Here is a 25,997-nt window from a genome sequence, read left to right as displayed (position 1 = left end):
TGTCGCCATAAATCAAAGCTGTATCCTGCAATTTTGGAAAAATTGGATCTTCTTCCATAAATAAGTGAGATTGATATTTCTAGTTATGGACAAAAATCAGAAACTTTCGAAGAATTAGGGTTTTCAAGAGATGAAGAATTTCACACTTATTTGCAATGAGATGTTTGGGAGAAGACACTAAAACGACATCACTTTTCGCTACTTGTGCAGGGACTATTTTGTCTTTTTAGCATACATGGACACTTAAGTGCCACGTGTGCGAGTGAACGTGCCAACTCAGCAGTTTCCGTTGATGAGTCACGCCGGAAATTGGATTGGGGACTGATTTGGGTGATGGAAATAAACATTGGGGATTAATGTGTGTATTAATTTTTTTTGGGGACTAAAATGTCCGCTTTTAAAATCCTCGGGGACTAATTTGAGTAATTACTCTTTATTTTTTTATAGTATTCTTAACACGTGGTTAGTTAGCAAAATGCCGAAAAGAAAAACAAGAGTAAAAAACCAAAGAAGATTGAGTTTGACCCAAAATCCCAAATTAATATCCCAAGTTCCGAACACCCTAACTTTTCATCCCATTCCAAAATCCATTACCCGCGTAAAAGAAAAAATAAAAAATAAAAATCGTTGCCTTAAACAAACGCGACGCGGTGCAAATCAAATCCCCAAAAAATAGAAATATAAATAAGCCACAGCAGCGCAACCAGACTATTATTACTACCGCTCCTTCAGTCCTTCCTTTGTCTTTAATCAAAATTCAAGCTTTTCAATTTTCAAGGCACAAAAAGGGCGCGGGTCTAATTCTCCTTTGCTTTTGCCATAATGGGGTGGTTCTCCACGGCGGCCGCCACCGTAACAACCACCCTCCTCTTCCTGTTGCTCTTCCTTTCCTCACTTGCCGACCCAGATCACCATAATCCATCTACACTCTCAGGTCCCTTCTTCTTCTTCTACCTCTTCTTCCTATATGTTTGTTTATTTGTTTATTTATTACTCTGTTCCCATTCTTCGATTTTCTGTTTACTTGGTGTACTCGCTTTTCAGTTGTTCCTACTTTGGTTTTCGCTGGAAACCCCAGCACATACTTCACTGGTCACCAATGCAATGGGTTCTAACTTCTAAGCATATTTAATTGAAGCTTTCTTTTTTTTTTTTTTTAATGAGTATCTGAGTTTAGGGTTTTTCTTAATTTGAAACATAACTTATTTTTGGGCGGTTTTCTACTTGCCCGAGGGGAAAATGAATTTTGGGTTAGGTGTTATTGACGTGTCTTGGTCTGTGTCTTTGTTTGGATATAGTGGAGTTTGGGTTAGTTAAGTGTTGAGTCTCATTGATCATCGTAGCTATGTTGGGGAAATTTGATTGCAACTGAACTTCTATTGTTTCACAGGGTAGAGTCCTCTTTTTTGGTTTTGGGAAAAAGAGAAAATGCCATTACTATACTACGTACTCAAGATATCGCAATATATAGTTGTTTTAGTCCAAAGGTGCTTTTGTTGATGGGTTTCCAGCAAAATCTTAGGGAGCTGTGTTCTTGTTTCCTGAGACAATAACTAGAATCACTCCCCTTTTTTTATATTGTGAGGTAATTTTGTGTTATACTGAAGTGGTCACTTTATTTTATGTTTTTTAAAATAGTATCATTAGTCTTATAATTGTTCTGTTCTGTTTTTCTATTTTTAATCCATCATTGTTGTATTTGATAATAATCTGAATGCTTTACAACTGCAGGTATTGATATTGAAAAGCCGATTCTGGATATCACCCCTGCCCCACTTTTGGGGCATTCGGCTGCTCATGGGGCTAAAGACACTTTTCGATGCGAACGTGTTCAAGTTTCTGGTATCTCAAGGTTGAAACTTGGTAGCTATGCCAGTTCATTCCATGTTTCTGTGGCCCCCTCTGCTGCAATCCCGGAGAGGTTACATAGCAAAATTCAGGTTTGTTTTCACAGGTATGTGCATAACTTTGATTATTCATCAATCATAGTAGTACTTTTCTTATTAATTTAGTGTTACAAACATCTCACTTCTTAGGTGCACACACCCACGCAAACATGCATCTAGTTTCAACTTCTTGCAAAACGCTATATGAAGAGTGTTTTTACTAATTTGCAAACTATGTTCAGGAATAATTCTCTTGGATTGTGCCAGTGCCAAAAGGATGAGTGGAAGAGGATCCAAAAGGGGATATGGAATTCTGTTATGTCACCTTATGACACCAAGTACATTGATGTGGGGATTAATGGTCAAGTTTCAGGTTCTGTTACAGTTGCTCTTGAAGAAGGTATGGTTCTTCCATCTCATAAGAAAAGAATAAGATTATATTATTGTGTCTTGTCAAGTTTTGTAAAAGACTGGTGCTTATATGTGTGTTATTAAAAATTTTGCAGATTTTCAGCAATGGCGCCTCATTTTTCTTGTGCTGGGGTTAGCGCTGCTGTGGTTGGCTCCAATTATTAGTAGCTGGGTTCCATTTTATTATAGCACTTCAATGGCTATAGGGATCTTTCTTGTCGTTATAATCATTCTTTTCCAGGTAAACCAAGTATTTTCATTATATATATGGATTGCATTTTGTTTTGTTTATTCTATTTTTTCCTTGGTTTGTTTAACATGTCGTCTGACCTTTTTCTCTCCTAATTGTGATCTAGGGCATGAAATTATTGCCAACTGGAAGAAAAAATATCTTCTACCTTACCATATATGGATCTGTGGTGAGTTTGATTTAATTTTGGCCTTTGTTAACTTGAGTCTTAGTCTCTTCATGTTTCATGTAATTGTTATATTATTCTTCTAATTGATTGCAATGTGCTGTTTCAGCTTGGAGCTGGATCATTCCTTTTGCACCAGTTCTCTCTATTTGTAAATTCAATACTTCAGAGTTTTGGGTTGAGTGAAGATATGCACAATCCAGTAAGTATTTCATCCATCTAATTCTTTTTTGGACATGCTTGGCGCCTATCTATGTTTTTATGTTGTGCGATACTTATGTCGTGTCATGGAATGCATACTTAATGGCCAACATCTATATGGACCAAGATTCTTAATCATATTCGGAGGCTTCTTAAAACCCATATATGTTATTTATTTATTTATTTTTACTTTTTACATATGATGAGAAATCATATATTTTTGGAGGCTTCTTTAAACCCATATATTTTTAGTTGGTTATTGTCTAATTATTATCACCCCCATCGCTAGTTTTCCCCTGTATTTCATGCTGGATAACTCTTGCTGAAATTTTTGACCATGTGTGTGTCTGTCCTATGGGACTTGGCTTGTCTATCGCATCTTAAATTCTTATGTAATATATTTTGCCAATGCTTCTACAGGTTGCTGTTTTTGTACTACTGGGTATCATCTTGGCTGGAGCTGCTTTGGGCTACTGGATTGTTCGGAGATTTGTTATTTCAAAAGAAGATGGCACTGTGGATGCTGGGGTTGCACAATTTGTGAAAATGGCAATGTACATCATGGGAGTCACCTCCATTTTTCAGGTTTGCATTTATTCAATAGATAATGGGAAGAACAATATTGCTGTTATCTAATACATTCCCGTACAAGTAGTGCTAGGTCACCATGGGATCACCTTGTGTAAATTATCATTGTTGTTTCCTGAAAATCAGTTACATAATACTAGATACAAATTGAACTGTTGTCTGACAATTTTGGACTCTTGCATACAATTATTTGAGAATGTTGTTCATTTCACATGTTTATTCTGAATTTATGTTTTTCATTTTTGTCAGAGCACTATTGATTTTCCTCTAGCAATAGGAGCATTGGTCTCTTGTGGTGCTGTTTGCAAGCTTTCTTCCTTGATAATGTGGGTTTATGACTGGTAAGTATGGCTTTTTCTGTAAGTTATTTTGTTGTTCGTGTAAAGTCTCCTCTACTGGACACTGTTAACATATTTGCTTTTTATTCTGCTTGCTTGAATGTCCAAAGATTTTTTTCCTTTTTTGTTGTGGGCCACTTCTTTGGATGTCAAAACATTGCCATCAAGTTATTATCGACTTGTAAACTTGACATTATGATTTCATGCAGGTATGAAACGTCAAGGAATGATAGCTATTCAAAGCAGTGGGTGAGAGAAAGACATGGTCGTGCTGAATTCCTTAGCAAGACGCCTCCCACTAAAGGGAAAGCTTGGAGAAACCCTAAGAGATCTCCATGGTCCGACTCTCCCGTGAGAGGTATGTTTTATGTTCAAACTTTTCTGATGTAAGTTTACTGCATATCCTTTAATCAAATCCCCCCACCTAATCTTTTCCTTTTGCTTTTGTTTGCAAGTCTTTGCCGAATCAAGCAATATCTCCTGGGAAATAGTTAAAAGAAATCAAACTAAATTGACTGATTAAGTAAACATTTAGTGGTAATAAGAGCAGAGGAGATCAAGATGGCTCAACTTGCCGGTTAACTGTGCCATAAGATCCAATGCTTACAATAAATACTTGTTTTTTCTGATAAAGTTTTCCTGTAAGTCAAAACCTGTGAAGTTTCTGGAACATTATGTCATAGAATCCACTTGTCTGTTTCAGGTGTGGTATCATTATCACCGACGCCTAGTATCACTCCACATTCTTCTGGGTCGCGAGCTGGGCAGGATTACTATTCCACCTTTCACAAGACCCGCAACAGAAAGAAGTTCACAGAGGATGAGTGGGATGAGTTCACGCAAGATTCCACTAGGCAAGCAATATCGGAGTTGGTAGCATCGCCAGAATTCACCGACTGGATAATTGACCATGCAGACAGAATCAAACTCCTTCCGACCGCAAGCTCAGACGAAGAAATGGGAAGCGAGTCAGATTCCACAGAAGTAGGAAGTGGAACTAGATATAGAATCTTCAATTGGTGGTGACTACGAGTATGAAGAAGAATGTACTAATCAGCATGCAGTTTTTTTTTTTCTTTTTTGTTAGAGCTAGTGAGCAGTGACAGTAGTGTAACTAGTTGGGTACTATGTTTATTGTAACGAGCATGTAGATATAATTTTGATAGTTGCCTTAATTTTCCAAATTGTAACCCTGGGTAATTTTACTGAATCCATTATTGCATGATTACCAATCTTTTGTTGCTTCTCGCGTGTTATTTTATTTTTAATCTCGAGTTTTGGACTTGATAGAAATGGTGACAATATTTGTGCATGATCAATTATACTATTTTTTTCCCCGCCATGAAAATTTAATTCTGGCAGTGACAATGAAATATTTTTATGATAAACTTTTGGTCAACTCTTACGCCCACACGCGGAACAAAAAGCCTAATCTTGTACAAATCTATACAAAATGGAGAAATAAATTCCTGGAGATGAAGTTGATGTTCAAGACCTCCGTTGATTTGCTTTTAGATACAGCGGATTTGTGAGTTAACTCGCTTAAAAAACTATACAGAAACATCTTTTTATAGAATTTAATTTTGGCCAAGGTGTATTTTTCTTTCCTTTTAATTTCATCTTTTACATTTTGATTAAATTTCAATGCTACTCAAGATGACGTTAATTCTACTAATGCAGAAAGCTTAATCTAGCCACCACTAATATTTAATTGAATTTAAAACATGGTGGCGACGTGGCGTGATGGTAATTCAACTTGTTCTTTAATTATGTGGTCATAAATTGGCTTAATACTCAATTTGACCCTGAAATTTGAGATCCAATTCAAATTGACCTATAAAATTATAATTAACTCAATTTGATTTCCAAAATTTACAACAAAATGTTATTATTTTACAAGTTCTAGTGTGGCAATTGGTTGTCCATGTCAGCGCTTCCTTAATGTTTTTATGTCGGAATTATCCGGGAACTAATGTGAGTCACATTTGTAAAATTTAAGGACTAAAGAGAGGCAATTGAAACTTTAGAAATTAAATTAAAATTCGCGTACAAGTTTAGGGATCAAATTGAGTATTAAGTATTAACCCATATTTCGTAAAAGACACTTACTTTAAGGATGAACTCTATTTTATTGATAGAAAATATTTTGGCTTTTGATAAAAAAAACATGAACTTTTACTTTATTTAGGATTTTTTTTAAATAAATAAAATAAATATTTTAATTACGAATATAGGTAATTTATAGAGTTTTTACTGATTTCTGTAATCTTACTTATCTTGTTTACAGTGTAAATGAAATAAGTATAGTCGTATCTCGTTTACATTGTAAACGAGATAAGATACAAACCCACATCAACGTAACACGTGTTACGTGAAAAAGAGCGGAGTTCACCTATCTCGTTTATAGTATAAACGAGATACCACTATACTTATTTTGTTTACATTGTAAACGAGATATCTAAACGAGATAAGTGGTAACTTAAAATGTTGATACTGTAAACAAGATATAATACGGCGAAAATCAATCAGCTATAAAAGGATCTTCAAACCGTTGGTATTCTTCCACAAAACTCTCAATCCTTCTTCTCTTCCATTTTACTTCGAAAAACTTGGTAAAAATGTCCAGTGATAGTGGTTTCTTTGTTGTGATGGTGTATCCTAATTGTTAGATGAGAAACAGTGACAACAAAGTTATATTTGAGTGTGAGAATCCTGCGCTGCTGCGAATTAGGAGAGCAAATTCGTTGTCTAAATTAAAGAGTTTGATATTAATGCACGTTGGTGATGGGGAGAGAAAAGAGGTTGGAAGAGTTGGGTATAAGATGCTAGCACCGATGGGAAATGGTGTATTTCGGTTTCGTCTGTTTTGGCTCGATGGCGATGAGCATGTGCAACTAATGTTTGACGTGTACGGGAGAATCATGGTTGAACAAGTGATGGAGCTTTCTGCAGAGGTTCGTGATGTTGGTGGTTCTGGCAGCTCGAACTTTATACAGGATGACCCGCCTCTTGCACCACGATCCTTGCACTGTGCTAGTCTAGTGGTAGACATGGACGTTGACAATGAGGAGTCCAATGAAGAGTACATTGTCGATAGCCATGAAAGTGGTTCTCTAAGAATGATGCCGAGAATGAGTACATGCCAGAGACTCCCATTGGTGGATCAATTCGATACCTTTTGCCTGCTCCGTAACCAACCCCCGGAGTTATCAACTGTATCCAGTCACTACCATATATTGGATTTGGACGCGATGCATGAGGTAAATTCGTTTTCCAATATAGGGCGGATGATTACAACACCGATGGTGGTGTGGAATTTAGGGTTAATCACAGATTCAGAAGGAAAAAGTCAGTATTGCACATATATATGGTGATTGGTCACGGAGCTGTCACTTCAAACCGTCGTACAGAAATGTTTGGATGACAAAACAAAAGACAATTGCACAGATATATGGTGATTGGGAGGAGTCATACAACAGGGTACTGTGATTGCTCCAAGCATGAGGGGGTCTAGCACCCAAAAGCTCTTCCACGTACTCCCATGTTGGACGCTGGTACCAAGTCTGGATGTCACGCAGGCACCCACCCACTGATTCTCTATTTGTGCGTAATCTGAGGTGGTATACAACGTCCTGTAGGGTGATAGTGCACTCACCCCATGACAAGTGGAAAGTGTCGGTATCCGGACACCAGCGCTCCACGAATGCAGTGATAAGAGAGTTGTCAAACACAAATTCCTTGAGCTGCACCGTATCGTCGAACCCAGCCTCCGTCAGGTAAGGAACAATGGTGTCCGGTGGTGCAAGTGTGTAACTCACCCGCCTAGGTAGTAGCAAGGTGATAAACCCCGATTTCGTGGTTTATCTTGTGCTTATTTTAGGGAATTTTATCACCTTTTCCCACATTTATTCAATGAAATAGCATGGTTTTATAATTCTCCCTTTAATTATGCTTAAGTGTAAAAATATGCTTTTTAGGCCCTTAAACTGGTGATTTTAATTCACAAAATTCTATTCGATGCCTTGATGTGTTTGTTGAGTGATTTCAGGTTCATAAGGCAAGTATTGGATGGAAGAAATGAGAGGAAAAGCATACAAAGTGGAGAATGCATGAGGAAACAAGAATTGGGAATGCATCGATGGGCGCGCAAGCGTACAAGGCGCGTGCACGCAGAAGTGACTTCGCATAGAGACGTGCACGCGTACATGATGCGTACGCGTGGATGAAGAAACAGCCAATCGACGCGCACGTGCACATGGCGCGTACGCGCCGATACTCGCACGTGACCCATTTAAAGGCAAAACGCTGGGGGGCGATTTTTGAGCTGCCCAGGCCCAAATCCTGCTTGTTTCTGAGTGTATTTCATGCAGAATTGAAGCCCAAGCAAGGGGGGAGCAATTAGTTAGTCAACATGAACCTTTAGTTAGTTTTCTAGAGAGAGAAGCTCCCTCTTCTCTCTAGAATTAGGTTAGGATTAGGTTAATTTGCCTTGGATCTTGAATTAATTACTTGATTTCATCTTGTTTCTTTTACAATTTCTCATTTCTACATCTTGATTTTCTTAGTTGTAATGTTAATTTCTCATTTTTCTCTCTTTTATGTTGATGAACATTGTTGGATCTAATCTTCTTTTAATGCAATTTCATGTTTCTATGTTTCTTTTATGTTGATCTTGCTTGCTATTATTGATTTCTCGCTTATGATAGTTATGGGTTTCCTTAATTTTAGCATTTTGTGATGTTTACTTTTATTGCACATTAGGTGTTTGATATAATGCTTCCTATAATTTTTGAGTAGTTCTCTTGACCCTTGGCCTAGGCTAAGGGGATTGAGTGATCTTGAGTCCTTAAGCTTCATTGAATCAGTAATTCCAGAACCCTTGAGGATCAATTTGATAACCATTGACTCTACCCTACTACTAAGTTGATTAGTAGCTAGGTTGAAACTTATGGATTGATGTTGATCAAGCCATTTGACGTACTCCAAGCCTAGGAGTAGACATTACATACTTAAGGCTTTAGTGAGTAGACTTAATGAGCTCGGTTCCTTACAATTATCAATAATTGAATTGTTGACAAGGATAGTGATATCAATTACCTAAGTCTTAGCCAAGAGTTCTTTATCTTGCTTTCTTTAATTGCTTGCTTAATTTACTTTTTCTTGTTCCTCTTATAAACCAAAATCCCTTGCCCCTTTATAGCCAATAATTGACCACTTCATTGCAATCCCTTGTGAGACGACCCGGAGTCTAAATACTTCGGTTAATTTTCATTGGGGTTTGCACATGTGACAAAACCATATATTTTAATTTGATGTGAGAGTTGTTTGTTGGTTTGGAGCTATGCTTACAACGAAGTGATTCCTTTCTTTAGGAAGAAAATCTAGACCGACAACAAATCTTCTCACCATCAAATTAATGGCGCCGTTGCCGGGGATTGCAATGGTGCTATGTTATTGGCTATTGTATATATTGTGCATAGCTTAATTTTTGGTTTGCCTGTTGGTTTTTGCTAGTTGTAGGACTTAGTTTTCTTTATTTCTTATTAGCTTTTGTTTTTACTTTCTCTTTCACTATGAATTCTCATCACTTTGGCTATGAGTGTGGTTCAACTTATGTTAAGGGGGATGGAGAGTGGATGAGTGGTAAGCGGATAAATTCCGATCAAGAATTACCAAAAGTATTTTTCCAAATCAACGTTGCAAGTACAGTTTTAACCGACGAGATTTCCGATATCAAATCTAAAATATGTCACAAATGAAATAAATAATCGGGAGTAGAATCCCGAGTCGTTTCCCTAGGAGTTGACACAAAATGCAAATTATTGGTTGTGATTTTCCTGGAAATTTTCAAAGTTGAGAACAAGAGAACTAAATAACTAGAAATTATAGCAATAGAGAAGTAGCAAGAGTTGTAAAATAATCAATATAAAAAGCCTTGGTTAGGGGTGAGAATTGAAAATTCTATCCTCATTGTCTTTCCCAAGTGTGATGGTAAAGGCTCATTGCTCTCACTTAGTTATCCTTGAGCAAATGAAGTAAAGTCAAGTGAACACCACTAACTTTAGCTCACAAGTCCTAGTCACTTCATAGAAGAGAACTAGAGTTGGTGAGTTTCAAACTAGTCAGCAATTTCCAATTACAGATCAACACTCGAGTATAAAAATTCAAGTGGCTCCAATTACTCAACCCCCAAACCAAACAAGGAAATCTACTCCATTATATTGGATGACATTTCCTCAAATACTTGGTGGGCAAAAATAAAAAACATGATAAATATGATAAAATAATTCAATTCAAATTACCACTAACAATAATTAATAATAACAAAACAAGCAATAATAATAGATATGGAAATAACTCAATGCATTAATGAAATTTAAGAGTAACAAGATCCAAACATGAATTCAATAACCAAATAGAAAAGAGTATTAAAGGAATTAAAGAAGAAAACTAGAAGAAAAATGACGAGGAATGAAGGTAGCAGCAGCTCCCTCAAGATCCAATTCAAAGAAAAACTAAGAATGCCAAAAATCCTAGAGAGAAGTGGGAGTTTCTCTCATTAGAATTCAAAAATAAAAAAACTAAACTAAAGTGTGAAGTGTCTAATCTCCGCTCCATCCGAGCCTCTAGTATGTATTTTTGGGCTTGAAACTGGGTCCAGATTAGCCCAGAAATTGCCCCCAGCGAGCTCTATTAATTGCAGCATGTGACGCTCGTCACGCGTACGCGTCAACCATGCGTACGGGTCGGTGGGATTTGCACAGGGTCACGCGTACGCATTAGTCACACGTACGCGTCAATGGTCGACGTTCCTGGTCACGCGTACGCATTAGTCACGCGTACACATCGCTGAAAAACTGGCTTGATCATGCGTACGCTTCAACCATGCGCACGCGTCGCTTCCAACTTCTCAAATCTTCAAATTCTTGTGTTCCTTCCACTTTAGCATGCTTCCTCTTCATCCTCTATGCCATTTCTGCTCTATAAATCCTATAATCACTTAACGTATATATCACGACATCGAATGATAATAACAGAGGATTAAAAATTAGCGATTTAAAGGCCTAGGAAACATGTTTTCAGTTATAGCACAAAATCAGGAAGAAAACTGAAAAACATGCAATTTACATGCTTTCTAAGGCTTACTCCTCTTTTACCAATCAACACAAATTTAATGCACGAATACACATATCAAGAGGTCTTTTCAAGGGTTGTAATAGGGTTATGGTCAAGGTAGGAATGTATTTGGTTAAGTGGACTAAAATCCGAATCCTTGATTAACCTAAACTTCCCACCTAACCTAAGACATTCCATGTCATTACAATGCAAAACCTACTACCCATTGACTGTCTTTACACAAATTCATGCATCTATATATTTTTGAATACAAATCATATGCATTGATATCATTATTTACCTTGGGGCATTTTGTCCCCCTTTTTATTGCTTTCTCTTTTTTTTCTTTTCTTTTTCTTTCTTTCTCTTTTTTTTTCTTTTTTTTTTGATATGCATAAAGGAGTTAGTGCATATGATTAAAGTGTTAGATGCATGAACAAGTGCCCAAACTATTTTCACATTTTCATATAAGAATATAAACTACCCAATTCCCTAACCAAGTATTCCCCAACCCAATTTTTCCACACTTAATTTATGTACACTCTCATTAGTCTAAGCTAACCAAGGATTCAAATTAGGGACATTTATTGTTTTCTACTTAGAGTTAATGATGTGCTAAAATAAAGAATAAATGGGGTAAAATAGGCTCAACATTGGGTTGCAAAGGGTAATGAAAGGGTAAGGCCATATGGGTATGTGAGCTATAGTGAAACAAAGGCCTCAATCACATAAGTGCATGCATACATCAAACAATAGAAATATAGAATCAAGCAAGACAAAGATCACAATTTTAGAGAGAACAATACACACCAAAATAAAACATTGGTTGATAAGATGCAACCAATCAAATAGGTTCAAAAACCTCACTAGGCTTGTGTGTTCGAGCTCTAAAACCATGTTCCAAATTAAATTTCTTCAGGAAAGTTCAATAAAAAATTTTAATTCAAATTAGTGAAATACCCTAAAACAGTTTCTTGGACAAGAAATTATCACTTCAACCAAGTAGTACCTAAATGCAAGCAACTAACTACACATGCAAGTTATCCTATCTAACAAAAGAAAATTAAAATATTGGTGTTGAGAAAGAGTTGTTACCTTCAGGATTTAGTTACCGACCTCCCCACACTTAAAGCTTGGCATGGTCCTCCGTGCCATCAGTGATGAGCAATGTGGGGTTGGAATCATCACTTTCACTATCCGGCTCGTCATGGCTTTCCATGTTGTGATCTGAAGTGGATTCCGGAGTGTCGGGCTCTTCCGGAGGTGGGTGAGTACAACCAACGAGCTCCTTCAAGTAGTTGTAGCAGCGCTTGTTGCGGCACTCAATTTGCTCAATCTGCCGGCCTTGCCGGTCTACCTTCTCAAGAATCTCAAGTAGCAACTGGTGGGTGGATGGTGGTGGTGCATGTGGTGTCGATGATGGTGGAACGGAGGATGAAGGAGCTTCGAAAGATGGGTCTTTATTCCAGCTCACGGGTGGTGCTGGGGGCCTAATATATTTCCATTCGGGACAAATTCGTCATCCCTAAGAATCATGATTTTCATATCCCCATCTCGATAGGAAACTCCCGCCGCAGACACTAAGTCTGTGACTAATACGGGAAAAGGCAAGTTGCCAACTATTTGTACTCAGCCCATGGCTTGTCAGATGAGTCGTGAAAAGTTGAGAGGCTTCTCTGTGAGGATGCACCAGACAATAATGGCCAAGTCAACAGTAATAGTGGATTCATGAGTGCTCGGCAAGATATAGTGGGACATGATCTGTGCCCACACTCGAGCTTCCATAGTGAGCTCCTATGCTGAGATGCCCTTGGGTTGAGCCTTGGATCTTCTAGGGATCCACGCACTTCTGGGAAGTGCAATGACCCTAAGGATGGAATTTCAGTCAATATCGAATCTCTTGCGCTTAAGTTGTGCTTCCTGGTAGGCATCCATCCCATCCAGACTTGGTAAAAGAGCAAGCACTTGCTTAATAGCATCTTTCGAGATAGGGACTTGCTTTTGGTGTACAAAGACTGACTGAAGGGTAAGTGAGTGATAATTGGCATATAATTCAACTACCTAAGAGAGATTAGCTTCCCGCTACCTCCGATTTAAGAATCCCCACTGCCGCCTCTCAATGCGGGGCACCACAAATTGCACGAAATATTCGGGAAGAAGTAGGAGGTGCTCATTGTGGTAGTTTCTCTCTACCAAGACGGGAAACATCTGCTCACAATAGCAGTTAGTGAATCGTGCGAAGTTCCTTGCGGGAAATTCCTTCTCCGCTTCATCAACTCGGATGGTCCTCTTTACCCGCTTAGTAGGTGGCTTGACCTTTGAGGATGGTTACGCCTTAGCCGGTGCTCTTTTAGTTCCCTTCTTTACTGGTGTCTTGTTAGAAGCCTTCTCTTTTCCTCTCTTGATGGCCATCCTAAAGAAGGAAGAAAAAGAAGGAATATTAAACTCAGAGAAATAAACACCGAAATCATGAAAATGCAAGTGAGAATGAAAGCCAAAGAAAAGAAAAGTGTCTTAAATACATGGTATCTATAACATGCAAGTAAGACATCAATTAAAATCATGAAGGCATGTCACTAACACTAGATGCAAGAGGGATAGAAGCATGCAAGTAGAGAGCATGAGAAGAATAGCTCAAGCATCAATATCAACAATGATAATCACATGTAAATCAAGCACAAAATAATGAGTATTTTATGATAAAAATTAATGGATACCAAGCTCAATGCACATGTATTGCAAGTGTTGTGAAAAAGAAGTAATAAGCTGCAAGAATAAGATAGAAAATAAATCAAGATATCATTAGTGCTTTTTTCACAAATACATGGTGTGCATATTATAAACAAGAAGCAAGTTGAGCAATCCAAGTATGTAGTAGACCCAAAATAGAATGCCAATTGTCAAAGCAATACCACATAACACAAACAAGCTAAGAAATATCAAAATAATCCACCAATTCACAAAGTATTCAAGATGAAATTCCAACGCCAATAATAAAAATGCAAAGAAAGAAAAGAATTAAAAGGAAATTACGAATGACAAAACCAACATGCAATTAAGAACAATTAAAATAATGGAATGCAATGAACAAAAGAAAAATGAAAGAGTAGAAGAAAGTAAGAAAAGAAACCTTGAAAAGAAGATGAAAAGAGGAAATTAAATGTAAGTAAGAAGAAGAGAAGAGGTGTGAGAATAGAAAAGAAAAAGAAAGAAGGTGAGGCCGTTGGAGGTGGTGGTCGCCGGTGGTGGTGGAGGAAGGGGGAAAGAAGAAAGAAGTAAGAAGGAATAAAGGAGGAAGGAAGAATTAGGATTTAGAAGGAGAGAGGAGAGTGGCGTGAATCAGAGCAACGCGCTGATTTAATTGATTCGGAGCTATGACGCATGCGCGTCGTCCACGCGTACGCGTCGAAGGCCCAAAAGTGAAAGTGACGCGTAAGCGTCGGTCACACGTACACGTGATGAGTTTTTGTGTTAGACGCGTGATACTGGTAGCATTCCATCACAACTCTTTGGTTTTTGTACCAGGAATGGCTGAACAAAGATATGACGCGTGCGCGTCGTCCACGCTTATGCGTGGGAAGCCAGAAATCAAAGTGACGTGTGAGCGTCGGTCACGCGTACGCGTGACTGCGTCTTGTGCTAGACGCACGAATCGGGCACAGTTCCAGCGCAACTCTCTAGTTTTTCTACCAGCGGTTGTAGCATCGGCATATGACGCATGCGCATCGCTCACGCACATGCGTGGAAAGGTGAGTTTGCTGGGTGACGCGTACGCATCAGCGAGGTGTACGCGTGGGGTGGGTTGTTCGCCTGGAACCCACCCGCACAATTCCAACGCAACTCTCTGGTTTTGTACCAGAGAGCGCCAGCATCACTATGATGTGTGCGCGTCGAGGACGCTTATGCATGAGCTGCCTTTTTTTTTTAAATAACTTAGAACAAAGGTAAACATGCATATTTGAAAATTAACACAAACACCCAATGAAACAAAGATAAGCAAATAAATAAAATAGAACTATAAAAAAGGAAGAACATACTATAGTTGGTTGCCTCCTACCTAACACTTTTCTTTAACGTCCTTAAGTTGGACGGTCCATAGGCTCAGTCCTTTTCCTTGGCTGGGTCCTTCAAGAGAAAGATCTCCAGCTCCTTGTTGTTCTTCACTTTTGCACCATGATAAAGCTTTAAACGGTGTCCATTAACTTTGAAGAAGGTAGGGTTTGAGTGATGACTCAAGTGGACAATTCCATATGGTTCAACCTTCTCCACTACATACGGTCCATCCCACCTTGACCTCAGTTTGTCCGGCATTAATCTCAACCTTGAGTTATAGAGAAGGACTTGACCTCCAGCTCTAAACTCTCTTCTCTTGATGTTCTGATCATGTACCGCCTTCACCTTTTCTTTGTAGAACCTTGAGTTTTCATAATCCTCTAGCCGAATGCACTCCAATTCTTCTAGTTGCAGTTTCCTTTTGATTCCGGCTCCTCCCAATCCTGAGTTACATTCCTTCACAGCCCAATAAGCCTTGTGTTCCACCTCTACCGGAAGGTGACAAGCCTTTCCGTAGACTAGGCGGAATAGACTCATGCCAATCGGTATCTTGTATGCTGTCCGATAATCCCATAGCGCATCTCCAAGCCTAGAGCTCCAATCCCTCCTGTGGGCTTTAACAATCTTTTCGAGTATGCGCTTGATCTCTCTATTAGACACCTCGGCTTGGCTATTTGTTTGGGGATGATAAGCCGTTGCCACTTTGTGAATAATGCCATGCTTCTTCATCAAACCTGTCATTCTTTTATTATAAAAATGAGAGCCTTGATCACTCACGATTGCTCGTGGTGATCTAAAGTGGCAAATAATATTATTCCTAACAAAAGAGATAACCACGTTAGCATCATCAGTACGGGTAGAAATTTCTTCCACCCATTTAGAAACATAATCAATAGCTAACAGAATATATAAGAAACTATTCAAGTTTGGAAATGGACCCATGAAGTCAATACCCCAAACGTCAAAAATTTCACAAAACAACATGAGTTGTTGGGGCATCTCATCCTTCTTGGATATATTTCCAAACCTTTGGCATTGGTGGCAAGAGTTACAGAAAAGATTAGCATCCTTAAAAAGTGTAAGCCACCAAAATCCGCAGTTTAAGATTTTTCTTGCAGTTCTTTGAGGACCAAAGTGGCCACCACTATCAGAAGAGTGGCATGCCTCTATGATAGACTGGATTTCGAATTGTGGAATACACCATCTAATTATTTGGTCAGCACCACATCTCCACAATATGGGTCATCCCATATGTAATACTTGGACTCGCTCTTGAGCTTGTCATTTTGATGTTTAGAAAAATTTGGAGGGAAGATGCGACTAACCAAATAATTAGCTATGGGTGCATACCAAGGAACCACATCGGATATTGCCTGCAAGCTATCAAGTGAAAATGCATCATTGATAGGAATGGAGTCACCTTTAATATATTCTAGACGACTCAAGTGGTCCGCCACTAAATTTTGGGAACCACTCCTATCCTTGATCTCTAAATCAAACTCTTACAATAGCAATATCCAATGGATTAACCTTGGTTTTGACTCTTTCTTAGCTAGCAAGTATTTCAAAGCCACATGGTCTGAATATACTACCACTTTAGTTCCAAGTAAATAAGTCTGGAATTTATCCAAGGCAAAAACAATTGCTAAAAGTTCTTTTTTAGTGGTAGTATAGTTAGACTGGGCACCATCTAAAGTTTTAGAAGCATAAGCTATAGTGTAGGGATCCTTACCTTCACGCTGAGCCAGCGCTTCTCCTACCGCATAGTTAGATGCGTCGCACATTATCTCGAACGGCCTACTCCAGTCAGGCCGTCTCACAATAGAAGCTTGAGTTAAGGCAATCTTTAGCTTGTCAAATGCTTCCATGCAGTCTTCACTCAAGTCAAACTCTACGTCTTTTTGCAGCAGACGAGAAAGGGGTAGTGCAACCTTACTGAAGTCCTTGATAAAACGCCGGTAGAAACCTGCATGACCAAGAAAAGAACGGACTTTCCTCACAGAAGAGGGGTAAGGTAAACCAGAAATAACATCAACCTTTGCAGGATCAACAGATATACCAGTATTAGAAACAATATGACCTAGAACAATACCTTGCTTTACCATAAAGTGGCATTTTTCAAAATTAAGCACAAGGTTTGAACTAGCACATCTTTCTAATACTCTATCAAGATTATCCTAACAAAGATCAAAGAAATCACCATAAACACTAAAGTCATCCATAAATACTTCCATACAATGCTCAAGAAGACTCATCATGCACCTTTGAAATGTAGCCGGTGCATTACATAAACTAAAAGACATTTTTTTATATACATACGTTCCAAAGGGGCATGTAAAAGTAGTTTTCTCTTGGTCTTCTGGAGCAATATGGATCTGAAAATAACCAGTATAGCCATCTAAAAGTAATAATGTGATTTACCTGACAGGCGATCAAGCATTTGATCGATGAAAGGTAGTGGATAGTGATCCTTGCGAGTAGCCAAGTTCAAGCGCCTGTAGTCGATGGAAACTCTCCAGAAATTCTGCACCCTTGTAGCCATGAGTTCTCCATTCTCATTCTTGACTATAGTGACGCCGGACTTCTTCGGAACCACTTGTACCGGACTAACCCACTCACTATACGAGATTGGATAGATAATGTCAGCTTCAAGCAGTCGGGTCACTTCCTTCTTTACAACTTCTAGAATTTTGAGGTTCAACCGCCTTTGAGGTTGACGGATAGGCTTGGCTCCCTCCTCTAGAAAAATGCGGTGCTCACAAACTTGAGGGCTTATACCAATTATGTCCGCCAAACTCCACCCAATAGCTTTCTTGTTTCTTCTCAGTACATTAAGCAGTCGCTCCTCTTGTTGGGAAGTAAGCTCCTTTGCAATGATCACTAGGAGCTTATGATTGTCTTCAAGATAAGCATACTTAAAGTGAGGTGGAAGGGGCTTCAACTCCATGTTCATCTCATGGCTTGGCACTTGATCATCCAGAACCACTGGAGGTGGCAAGGTGTCTTTAGTGTATTCAGGAGTTTTCCCCACACTTGCTCCTTGAACCATCTTCTTCTCATCAACTATATCCTGGTGGACTTCGGCCACAATTTTATCAATAATATCACACTGAAAGATAGAGTAGTCTTCCGATGAATGCTTCATGGATTCATCAAGGTTGAAACTCACTACTTTTCCATCAATTTCAAAAGAGTAGGTACCCGAGAAGGCATCAAATTTAAACTGAGAGGTCTTTAAGAATGGCCTCCCAAGCAAGATAGACGATGGTCTTCTCGAGTCATTAAGGGGCATCTCAAGAATGTAGAAATCGATAGGGAAAATCAACCCCTTAATGCTCACCAAGACATCTTCCGCAATACCAACCATAGAAATTATGATTTTATCTGCCAAAACAAAATGGGCTGCCGACCTTTTCAATTGTGGAAGCTTCAATGCATCATATACAGATAAAGGCATAATGCTGACACAAGCGCCTAAGTCACACATGCAACCAACAAACTGTATACCACCTATAGTGCAAGTAACCATACAAGGACCAGGATCACCACATTTCTTCGGTATAACACCCATCAAAGCAGAAATCGAGCTACCCAAAAGAATAGTTTCTAAATCATGAATCTTCTCCTTATTCATGCAGAAATTCTTTAGAAACTTAGCATACTTAGGAACCTGACGAATAGCATAAAAAAGGGAAATAGTTACCTCAACCTTTTTGAAGATATCCACCATCTTGGGATCTAGCTCCACTTGCTTTTTTTGTCCTCCTAGCTAGGTGTGGAAAAGGAATGGGAATGGCCTCTTTCAAAACATTGTCATCCTTAGAAACTCCATCCCTTGGTTGAGCAACTTCTTCTTCAACCGCCTCTTGTACCTCATCCTCATCTTCAACATCTTCTACCTCAACAACATCTTCATCTTGAGTGGCTTCTTTTGAGCTTGGCTCCTCGAGATTTCTCTCTTGCAATGTAGTACCGAACCTCAAGGTAATGGCATTGATTCCACCTTTGGAGTTGGGTAAGGGTTGGGAGGGAAGTGCAGTAGAGCTTGAAGGTTAAGTATTAGAGGTAGAGGGTGGTTCCATATGGGATAGAAGAGCTTGGATAATAGAGGTGAGACCGGTGATGCTAAAGGCAACTGTGGCTTGAAGCTCTTTTTGCCCCTGAAGAAGAGAGCGAAGCGTTTCATCTTGATTGGAGGAGGAAGAAGGATAGGTAATTTGTGGGACTTGTGGTTGGTTGATTTGAGCTTACCTTTGGTGAGGTAGTTGGTATCTTTGGCCTTGGTTTTTGTTCATACCTTGGGTCAAGCTGTCCGACCCAGGATGTTTAGCGATAAAGCGACCGATTTCTTTAGGTCAGACTATCTGACCTCTTCTCAAAGAGCTCGACCAAATCAACAGGAAAGCCCAAAGAAGGGCCCAACTCAAGGAACACGACCCAAATCCAAAGGCAGTCCAAGCCTATAGAGATAAGGGCGGTTCCCTTGAAGATAAGCTGACCTCAACTCAAAGATAAAGATAAGATAATATAACTAACTTATCTTATCTAGAAAGGTCACTCTACAACCACTATAAATACACTGGAGCACCCATGTATAACTCATACTCTGATTCTACAAAAAACCTGCTTAATACCTATGCTAACTTAAGCATCGGAGTCTCTTGCAGGTACCCCCACCCTCCGGTGACCAAGGCTCAGAAGTGCATCCAGTCCAACAAGTCGGACACAACAGCTCCGGCCGCCACCAGCCAGCCGGATACGTCATCTCTGACCAGTACAGAAGATCTCATCCGAGATCGACCTACAGTTTCAGGTAACCCTCGGAACATTGGCACCGTTGCTGGGGAACCTGGAAGTCATCCCATTCCCATGGCGGACGACCATGACAACGACCACGATTCAGATCTAGAGGACAGAACGCCGCACAAAAACGCAGACGCTACACCAAAAGATACTCCAGAATCTAACGGAGACAAAAACTCATCGAATCCAGGAGTAATAGAAGCACTTCAAAATCGTTTAAAGCAACTTGAAAAAGAAAGCCATCATCAACGAGAAGTTGGCAAGGATCTACAAAGAGAGGTAAGGCGACGTCGAGAGTTAGAAGATAAAATCCTACAACTTGAAGCCGATCTCAAAGCAAAGGCTACTCGGACCACCCCTGAGGACAATTCACGCAAAGATCAAGATCCATTCACTAGGGACATCATGAAAACTAAAATTCCTAAGGACTTCAAACTTTCGAATATGACTCACTGACGCTTCGGACGCTGTTCGCTGCAAAGCTTTTCCAACGACCCTCACGAAGACAGCAATTAGATGGTTCGACAATTTACCTCCTAGGTCCATCTCAAGCTTTGACGACCTAGCCAAAAAATTCCTGGCCAGATTCTCCATCCAAAAAGACAAGGCCAAGCACGCCCCCAGTCTACTAGGAATCAGGCAAAGAGATCGGGAAAGTCTTCACAACTACATGGAGAGATTCAACAAAATATGCCTAGACATACAAAGCTTGCCAACAGAGGCCGCCATCATAGGCCTCATCAATGGCCTACGAGAGGGACCTTTTAGCCAATCTATATCGAAGAAATATCCTACATCTATGGATGAGGTGCAGGAGCGAGCGGAAAAATATATCAACATGGAAGAAAACTCTCGGTTGGGAGAAACCTCAAAATTCGAATTCTCCTACCGAGACAAAGATAAAGAATTCAAAAAGAAGGAAGATCGACAAAGGGAGAAAATTAAAAAATATCACAATTACACTCCTCTTAGGGTATCCCTGGTAGATGTCTACAAAGAAGTCTACCATACGGAAAAGATACCCCCAGCTCGACCACTCAAAGGCAAAAGAGGAGGAGGAAATCGGAACGAATACTGTGAATATCATCGAGTCCGAGGGCATTCCACCAATGAATGCTTCGACTTAAAAAACATCATAGAAAAATTAGTGAGAGAAGGAAAACTAGATCGGTTTCTGGCCACCCGAGATGATGAGCAAAGAAAGAGAAGAAAGGACGAAGATGTCGGACGAATCGAGCGATCACCTCATACGCCAGAAAGACATGTCCATATGATACACGGAGGATTTGCAGGAGGAGGAATCTCCAAATCATCCTGCAAAAGATATCTCAAAGAAGTATATCATGTCGAAGGAAATGAGGAAGCACCCGACATCCCCGCAATCACATTCACCAAAGAAGACGCATCCAGTATCATCTCAGGACACGACGATCCCATGGTCATCACCATCATACTGGCAAACGCCAATCTCCACCGCACATTAATAGACCAAGGAAGCTCCGCCGACATCTTATTCAAAACTGCCTTCGATAAACTTGGCTTAGAAGAAAAGGAGCTTAGAGCATACCCGAACAGCCTGTTCGGACTGGGAGATACCCCAGTACAACCACTGGGATACGTGTCACTACATACAACCTTCGAAAAAGGGAACCAATCCAGAACACTCAAGATAGACTACATCGTGGTCGACGTGAGTTTAGCCTACAATGCCCTAATAGGTTGGACAACACTAAATCAACTCGGGGCAATAGTCTCAACTCCACATCTATGCATGAAATTCCCAACTACAGAAGGGATAGCTACGATAAAAGCAGATCAAAAGATGGCACGCCGCTGTTATAACGAAAGTCTAAACCTCAGAGGCAGAGGAGAAGAGTTCCATACAATTGAGCTTGGTGGAGTTCAAAGACGAGAAGAACTCCGTTCACAGCCTGAAGGAGAAATAGAGAAAGTTCAGATCGGAGACACCTCGGACAAAACAACTAATATTGGCATGATCCTGAAGGGAGACGCAAAAGAATTACTAGTACAGTTCTTACGAGATAATGTCGATCTCTTCGCATGGAAAGCTGCAGACATGCCAGGCATAGACCCCAAGCTAATGTGTCACAAGTTGGCGGTCTATCTAGGATCTCGGCCGGTACAACAGAGACGAAGAAAACTTGGGCCAGAACGATCCCAAGCCGTGGAAGAACAGGTACAAGCACTACTGGAGGCAGGATTCATAAGAGAAGTCAAGTACCTACTATGGCTAGCTAACGTCGTCTTGGTGAAAAAATCAAATGGGAAATGGCGAATGTGCACCGACTACACCGATCTCAACAAAGCCTGCCCAAAAGATCCTTACCCACTCCCAAGTATCGACGCTCTGGTAGATGCTTCATCCAGATATAGATACCTCTCGTTTATGGATGCATATTCCGGATACAACCAAATCCCCATGTATCCACCAGATCAAGAAAAGACCTCATTTTTGACACCAAAAGCAAATTACTGCTACATTGTGATGCCTTTTGGTCTCAAGAATGTAGGAGATACTTATCAAAGGCTAATGAATAAAGTCTTTTCAGATTATATCGGAAAAATTATGGAAGTCTATGTGGACGACATGTTAATAAAGACACAAAGCGAAGAGACATTATTGTCCGACCTGGCTCAAGTGTTCGACACTATAAGGAAGCATGACATGCGACTCAATCCCGCAAAATGCACCTTTGCAGTAGAAGCGGGCAAATTCTTAGGTTTCATGCTCACACAAAGAGGAATTGAAGCAAATCCGGACAAATGCCAGGCCTTACTCAACATGAAGAGCCCAACTTGTGTCAGAGAGGTACAACAACTCAACGGGAGATTGGCAGCCTTATCCAGATTCTTAGCGGGATCAGCGATAAGATCTCTCCCCTTCTATGCCACTTTAAGGAAAGGAAAGAAGTTCGAATGGACAATGGAATGCGAGCAAGCCTTCCAGGATTTCAAAAATTTCCTAGAACGACCTATCCTAACTCGACCACGAGAGGAAGAACCACTCGTATTGTACCTTGCGGTAGGAAGTCGGGCAGTAGCCTCAGCACTGGTTCGAGAGGACGACAAAGGGCAATAACCTGTATACTTCATTAGTAAAGCGCTGCAAGGATCCGAGCTGAACTACCAAAAAATAGAAAAGTTTACCTATACTCTCATACTGACATCTCGACGACTTCGCCCGTACTTCCAGGCTCACACCAATAAGGTTCGGACCGACCAGCCCATAAAAAGGATATTGCAGAAAACAGATCTAGCAGGCAGAATTTTACAATGGGCAGTCGAGTTATCCGAGTTCGACCTCCAATATGAAGCTCGGACAGCCATCAAATCACAGTACTTGGCCGACTTCATTGCAGAATTCATAGATACCCTGGAAACCCCCACAGAATGGAATATCTACGTGGACGGGTCCTCGAATAAGACTGAAAGCGGCGCAGGTGTGATAATAGAAAGCAACCAAGGAACCCAAGTTGAGCTTTCCCTCAAATTTGGGTTCCCGGCCTCAAACAACCAGGCGGAATATGAAGCATTACTAGCTGGTTTGAAGCTGGCTAAGGAGGTTGGAGCTCAAAAACTCAACATCTTCAGTGATTCACAAGTAGTCACCTCACAAATAATAGGGAGCTACCAAGCCAAAGACCCCACCATGAAAAAGTATTTGGATAAAACCAAGGAATAGCTCGGATAACTCGGAGAATATAAGATCTGTCACATACCCCACGAACAAAATGCCCGAGCTGATGCACTCTCAAAACTAGCCAGCACCAAACCAGGGGGCAACAATAGAAGTCTCATCCAGGAAATGCTACAGAACCCGTCAATCTCGGAAGAGGAAAAAGTCCTAGCTATAATAAGTCAGGATCAAGGATGGATGACCCCCATAATTAATTACCTCAAAACAGAAACACTCCCCACAAATGAGAAGGAGGCAAAATGGTTAAAACGGGAGGCTCAGTACTACACTATCATAAACAACACCCTATATAAAAGAGGGATTTTAATACCACTATTAAAATGTGTGCCGACCTCCAACACAAGAGAAGTTTTAGAGGAAGTACACAGTGGTATTTGTGGTAATCATCTCGGAGCACAAGCTCTCACCAAAAAAGTACTCCAGGCAGGATTTTATTGGCCAACTCTATAAAAGGAAGCTAGAGAGTTTGTAAGGACATGCCCACCATGCCAGAAACATGCCAACTTTCACATTGCCCCACCAGAAGAGCTCATCAGCGTAACTTCGCCTTGGCCATTTGCAAAATGGGGACTCGATCTTCTCGGACCCTTTCCCTAGGGATCGGGACAAGATAAATTCCTCATAGTCGGGGTAGACTATTTCACAAAGTGGATCGAGGCAGAGCCCCTAGCCAATGCCACTGCTCAAAGGAGCCGGAAATTCCTATATAGGAATGCTGTCACAAGGTTTGGGGTTCCATACTCCATCACTACAGACAATGGCACCCAATTCACAGACGCGGGCTTCAGAAAGTTAGTAGCCGACTTAAACATAAAACACCAGTTCACCTCCGTCGAACATCCCCAAGCCAATGGACAAGCTGAAGCGGCCAACAAAGTCATATTGGCTGGGCTGAAACGGAGACTGCAAGATGCAAAGGGAGCTTGGGCCGAAGAACTTCCACAAGTCCTATGGGCATATCGAACAACGCCACATTCCACCACAAACGAATCACCATTTCGATTAGCATACGGAGTGGAGGCAATGATCCCAGTAGAGGTCGAGGAAAGGTCACCTAGAATGGTTCATTACAATGAGAAAGCTAACTCTCAACTTCAAAGGGAAGAGCTCGACCTACTTCCTGAAATCCAAGAAAGAGCTCGGATCAGGGAAGAAGCACTAAAACGTCGAATGGCTTCCAGATATAATCAAAAGGTAGTGCTGAGAGGTTTCGCTGAGAATGATCTCATCCTAATCCGAAATGATATTGGAACAACTCGACCCGGAGAAGGAAAGCTGGCAGCAAACTGGAAAGGACCCTACCGAGTCATAGAAGTACTTGGGAAGGGCTACTACAGACTGTCCGAACTTGAGCGATGAGAGCTTCCCAGATCATGGCATGCCTGCAACCTAAGAAGGTACTATAGCTAGAGAATGTAAAAGATCTCATCATAGGATGCACTCTTTTTCCTGAAAAGGTTTTTTAATGAGGCACCAAGTTGAGATTAAGAAATTATCCGACTTAAAGGGATGAAAAACTCCCACATGTATATATTTGCACTTTCTTTTAAATAAAATATATTTTAGATATTCTACAAATTCTCAAGACGCATTAATCTGAAGCATTCATCGTCCGATTATAAAGCAACAGATCGGCAGAAAAGTGAAAAACAGATTCATTGCACGATCACGATAAAGACCAATAGAGATGAAAACGCGATTCATCTAAAGGTCGACCAAACAAAGATAGAAACCACCTTCTACAAATCGTCAAAGATGAACACAGAATAATGCAAGAAGTTATCGAAAGTGATCCAAAAAAAGAACCTGACGAGGTCTTATGGATTGCTAAATAATAATTTAAAAACTGGCCGACGTTAAGAAGTCGGACCAAGTCAACCCAAGTTATCAGCAAATCCCTGGAAAGAGGTCTGGCCAACCCTATAAAAGAGGAATTGCTATAACTTAGAAGAGATCGACATGACGAAGTCGGTCTCCTACGAAAAACAAGTTATAAAAGTAATCCCTGAAAGAGACCTGACAAAGGTACAAGAAAGAGGATTACAAAATAACTTAGAAGAGATCGACATAAAGAAGTCGGTCTCCTACCAGACAAGTTATAAAAGTAAACCCTGAAAGAGACCTGACAAAGGTCCAAGAAAGAGGATTATAAAATAACTTAGAAGAGATCGACATAAAGAAGTCGGTCTCCTACAACGGACAAGTTATAAAAGTAATCCCTGAAAGAGACCTGACAAAGGTCCAAGAAAGAGGATTACAAAATAACTTAGAAGAGATCGACATAAAGAAGTCGGTCTCCTACAATGGACAAGTTATAAAAGTAATCCCTGAAAGAGACCTGACAAGGGTCCAAAAAAGAGGATTACAAAAATAACTTGGAAAAGGACGACTGACGTTAGGATTTTTGCCAGTAAAGAAGTTCATAAAAACAGTCGCGTTGTAGATATAGTCTCTAAACCAACAAAAA

At 40.2% G+C, this 25,997-nt stretch overlaps 2 protein-coding genes across 2 annotated transcripts; one reads left to right on the top strand and one right to left on the bottom strand.

Moving 5' to 3' along the window:
• The first annotated feature begins 642 nt into the window (after positions 1–642).
• Positions 643–5,084, top strand: LOC107604795 (uncharacterized). The gene is made up of 10 exons (XM_016306487.3): positions 643–934; positions 1,732–1,954; positions 2,129–2,286; positions 2,393–2,538; positions 2,654–2,716; positions 2,823–2,915; positions 3,335–3,499; positions 3,752–3,843; positions 4,050–4,198; positions 4,544–5,084. Exons 1-10 carry the CDS (start codon positions 823–825, stop codon positions 4,864–4,866), a joined length of 1,524 nt encoding a protein of 507 aa, XP_016161973.1. The 5' UTR covers positions 643–822; the 3' UTR covers positions 4,867–5,084.
• Positions 5,085–12,837: 7,753 nt separating this feature from the next.
• On the bottom strand, positions 12,838–18,739 carry LOC148562532 (uncharacterized). Its single transcript, XM_088490908.1, has 4 exons — positions 17,978–18,739; positions 16,742–16,952; positions 15,517–15,743; positions 12,838–12,975 (listed from the first exon to the last, which is right to left on the bottom strand). Exons 1-4 carry the CDS (start codon positions 18,737–18,739, stop codon positions 12,838–12,840), a joined length of 1,338 nt encoding a protein of 445 aa, XP_088347034.1.
• Between the last annotated feature and the right edge of the window lie 7,258 nt (positions 18,740–25,997).

Source organism: Arachis ipaensis, chromosome B6 (assembly GCF_059453495.1).
Source record: "Arachis ipaensis isolate K30076 ecotype BB chromosome B6, ASM5945349v1, whole genome shotgun sequence".
NCBI classification, from domain to species: domain Eukaryota; kingdom Viridiplantae; phylum Streptophyta; class Magnoliopsida; order Fabales; family Fabaceae; genus Arachis; species Arachis ipaensis.
The sequence above is the reverse complement of the archived record's forward strand: the minus strand, read 5'-3'. Positions and strand labels throughout refer to the sequence as shown.

Coding starts and splice junctions, on each gene's coding strand:
- LOC107604795 (XM_016306487.3), top strand. CDS start 823: ATGGGGTGGTTCTCCACGGCGGCCGCCACCGTAACAACCACCCTCCTC. Junction 2,539..2,653: donor TTATAATCATTCTTTTCCAG/GTAAACCAAGTA, acceptor ATTGTGATCTAG/GGCATGAAATTATTGCCAAC. Junction 4,199..4,543: donor GTCCGACTCTCCCGTGAGAG/GTATGTTTTATG, acceptor TGTCTGTTTCAG/GTGTGGTATCATTATCACCG.
- LOC148562532 (XM_088490908.1), bottom strand. CDS start 18,739: ATGGTGGATATCTTCAAAAAGGTTGAGGTAACTATTTCCCTTTTTTAT. Junction 16,953..17,977: donor CAGTGGTTCTGGATGATCAA/GTGCCAAGCCAT, acceptor CGTTTTATCAAG/GACTTCAGTAAGGTTGCACT. Junction 15,744..16,741: donor AGCGCTGGCTCAGCGTGAAG/GTAAGGATCCCT, acceptor AAAGAATGACAG/GTTTGATGAAGAAGCATGGC.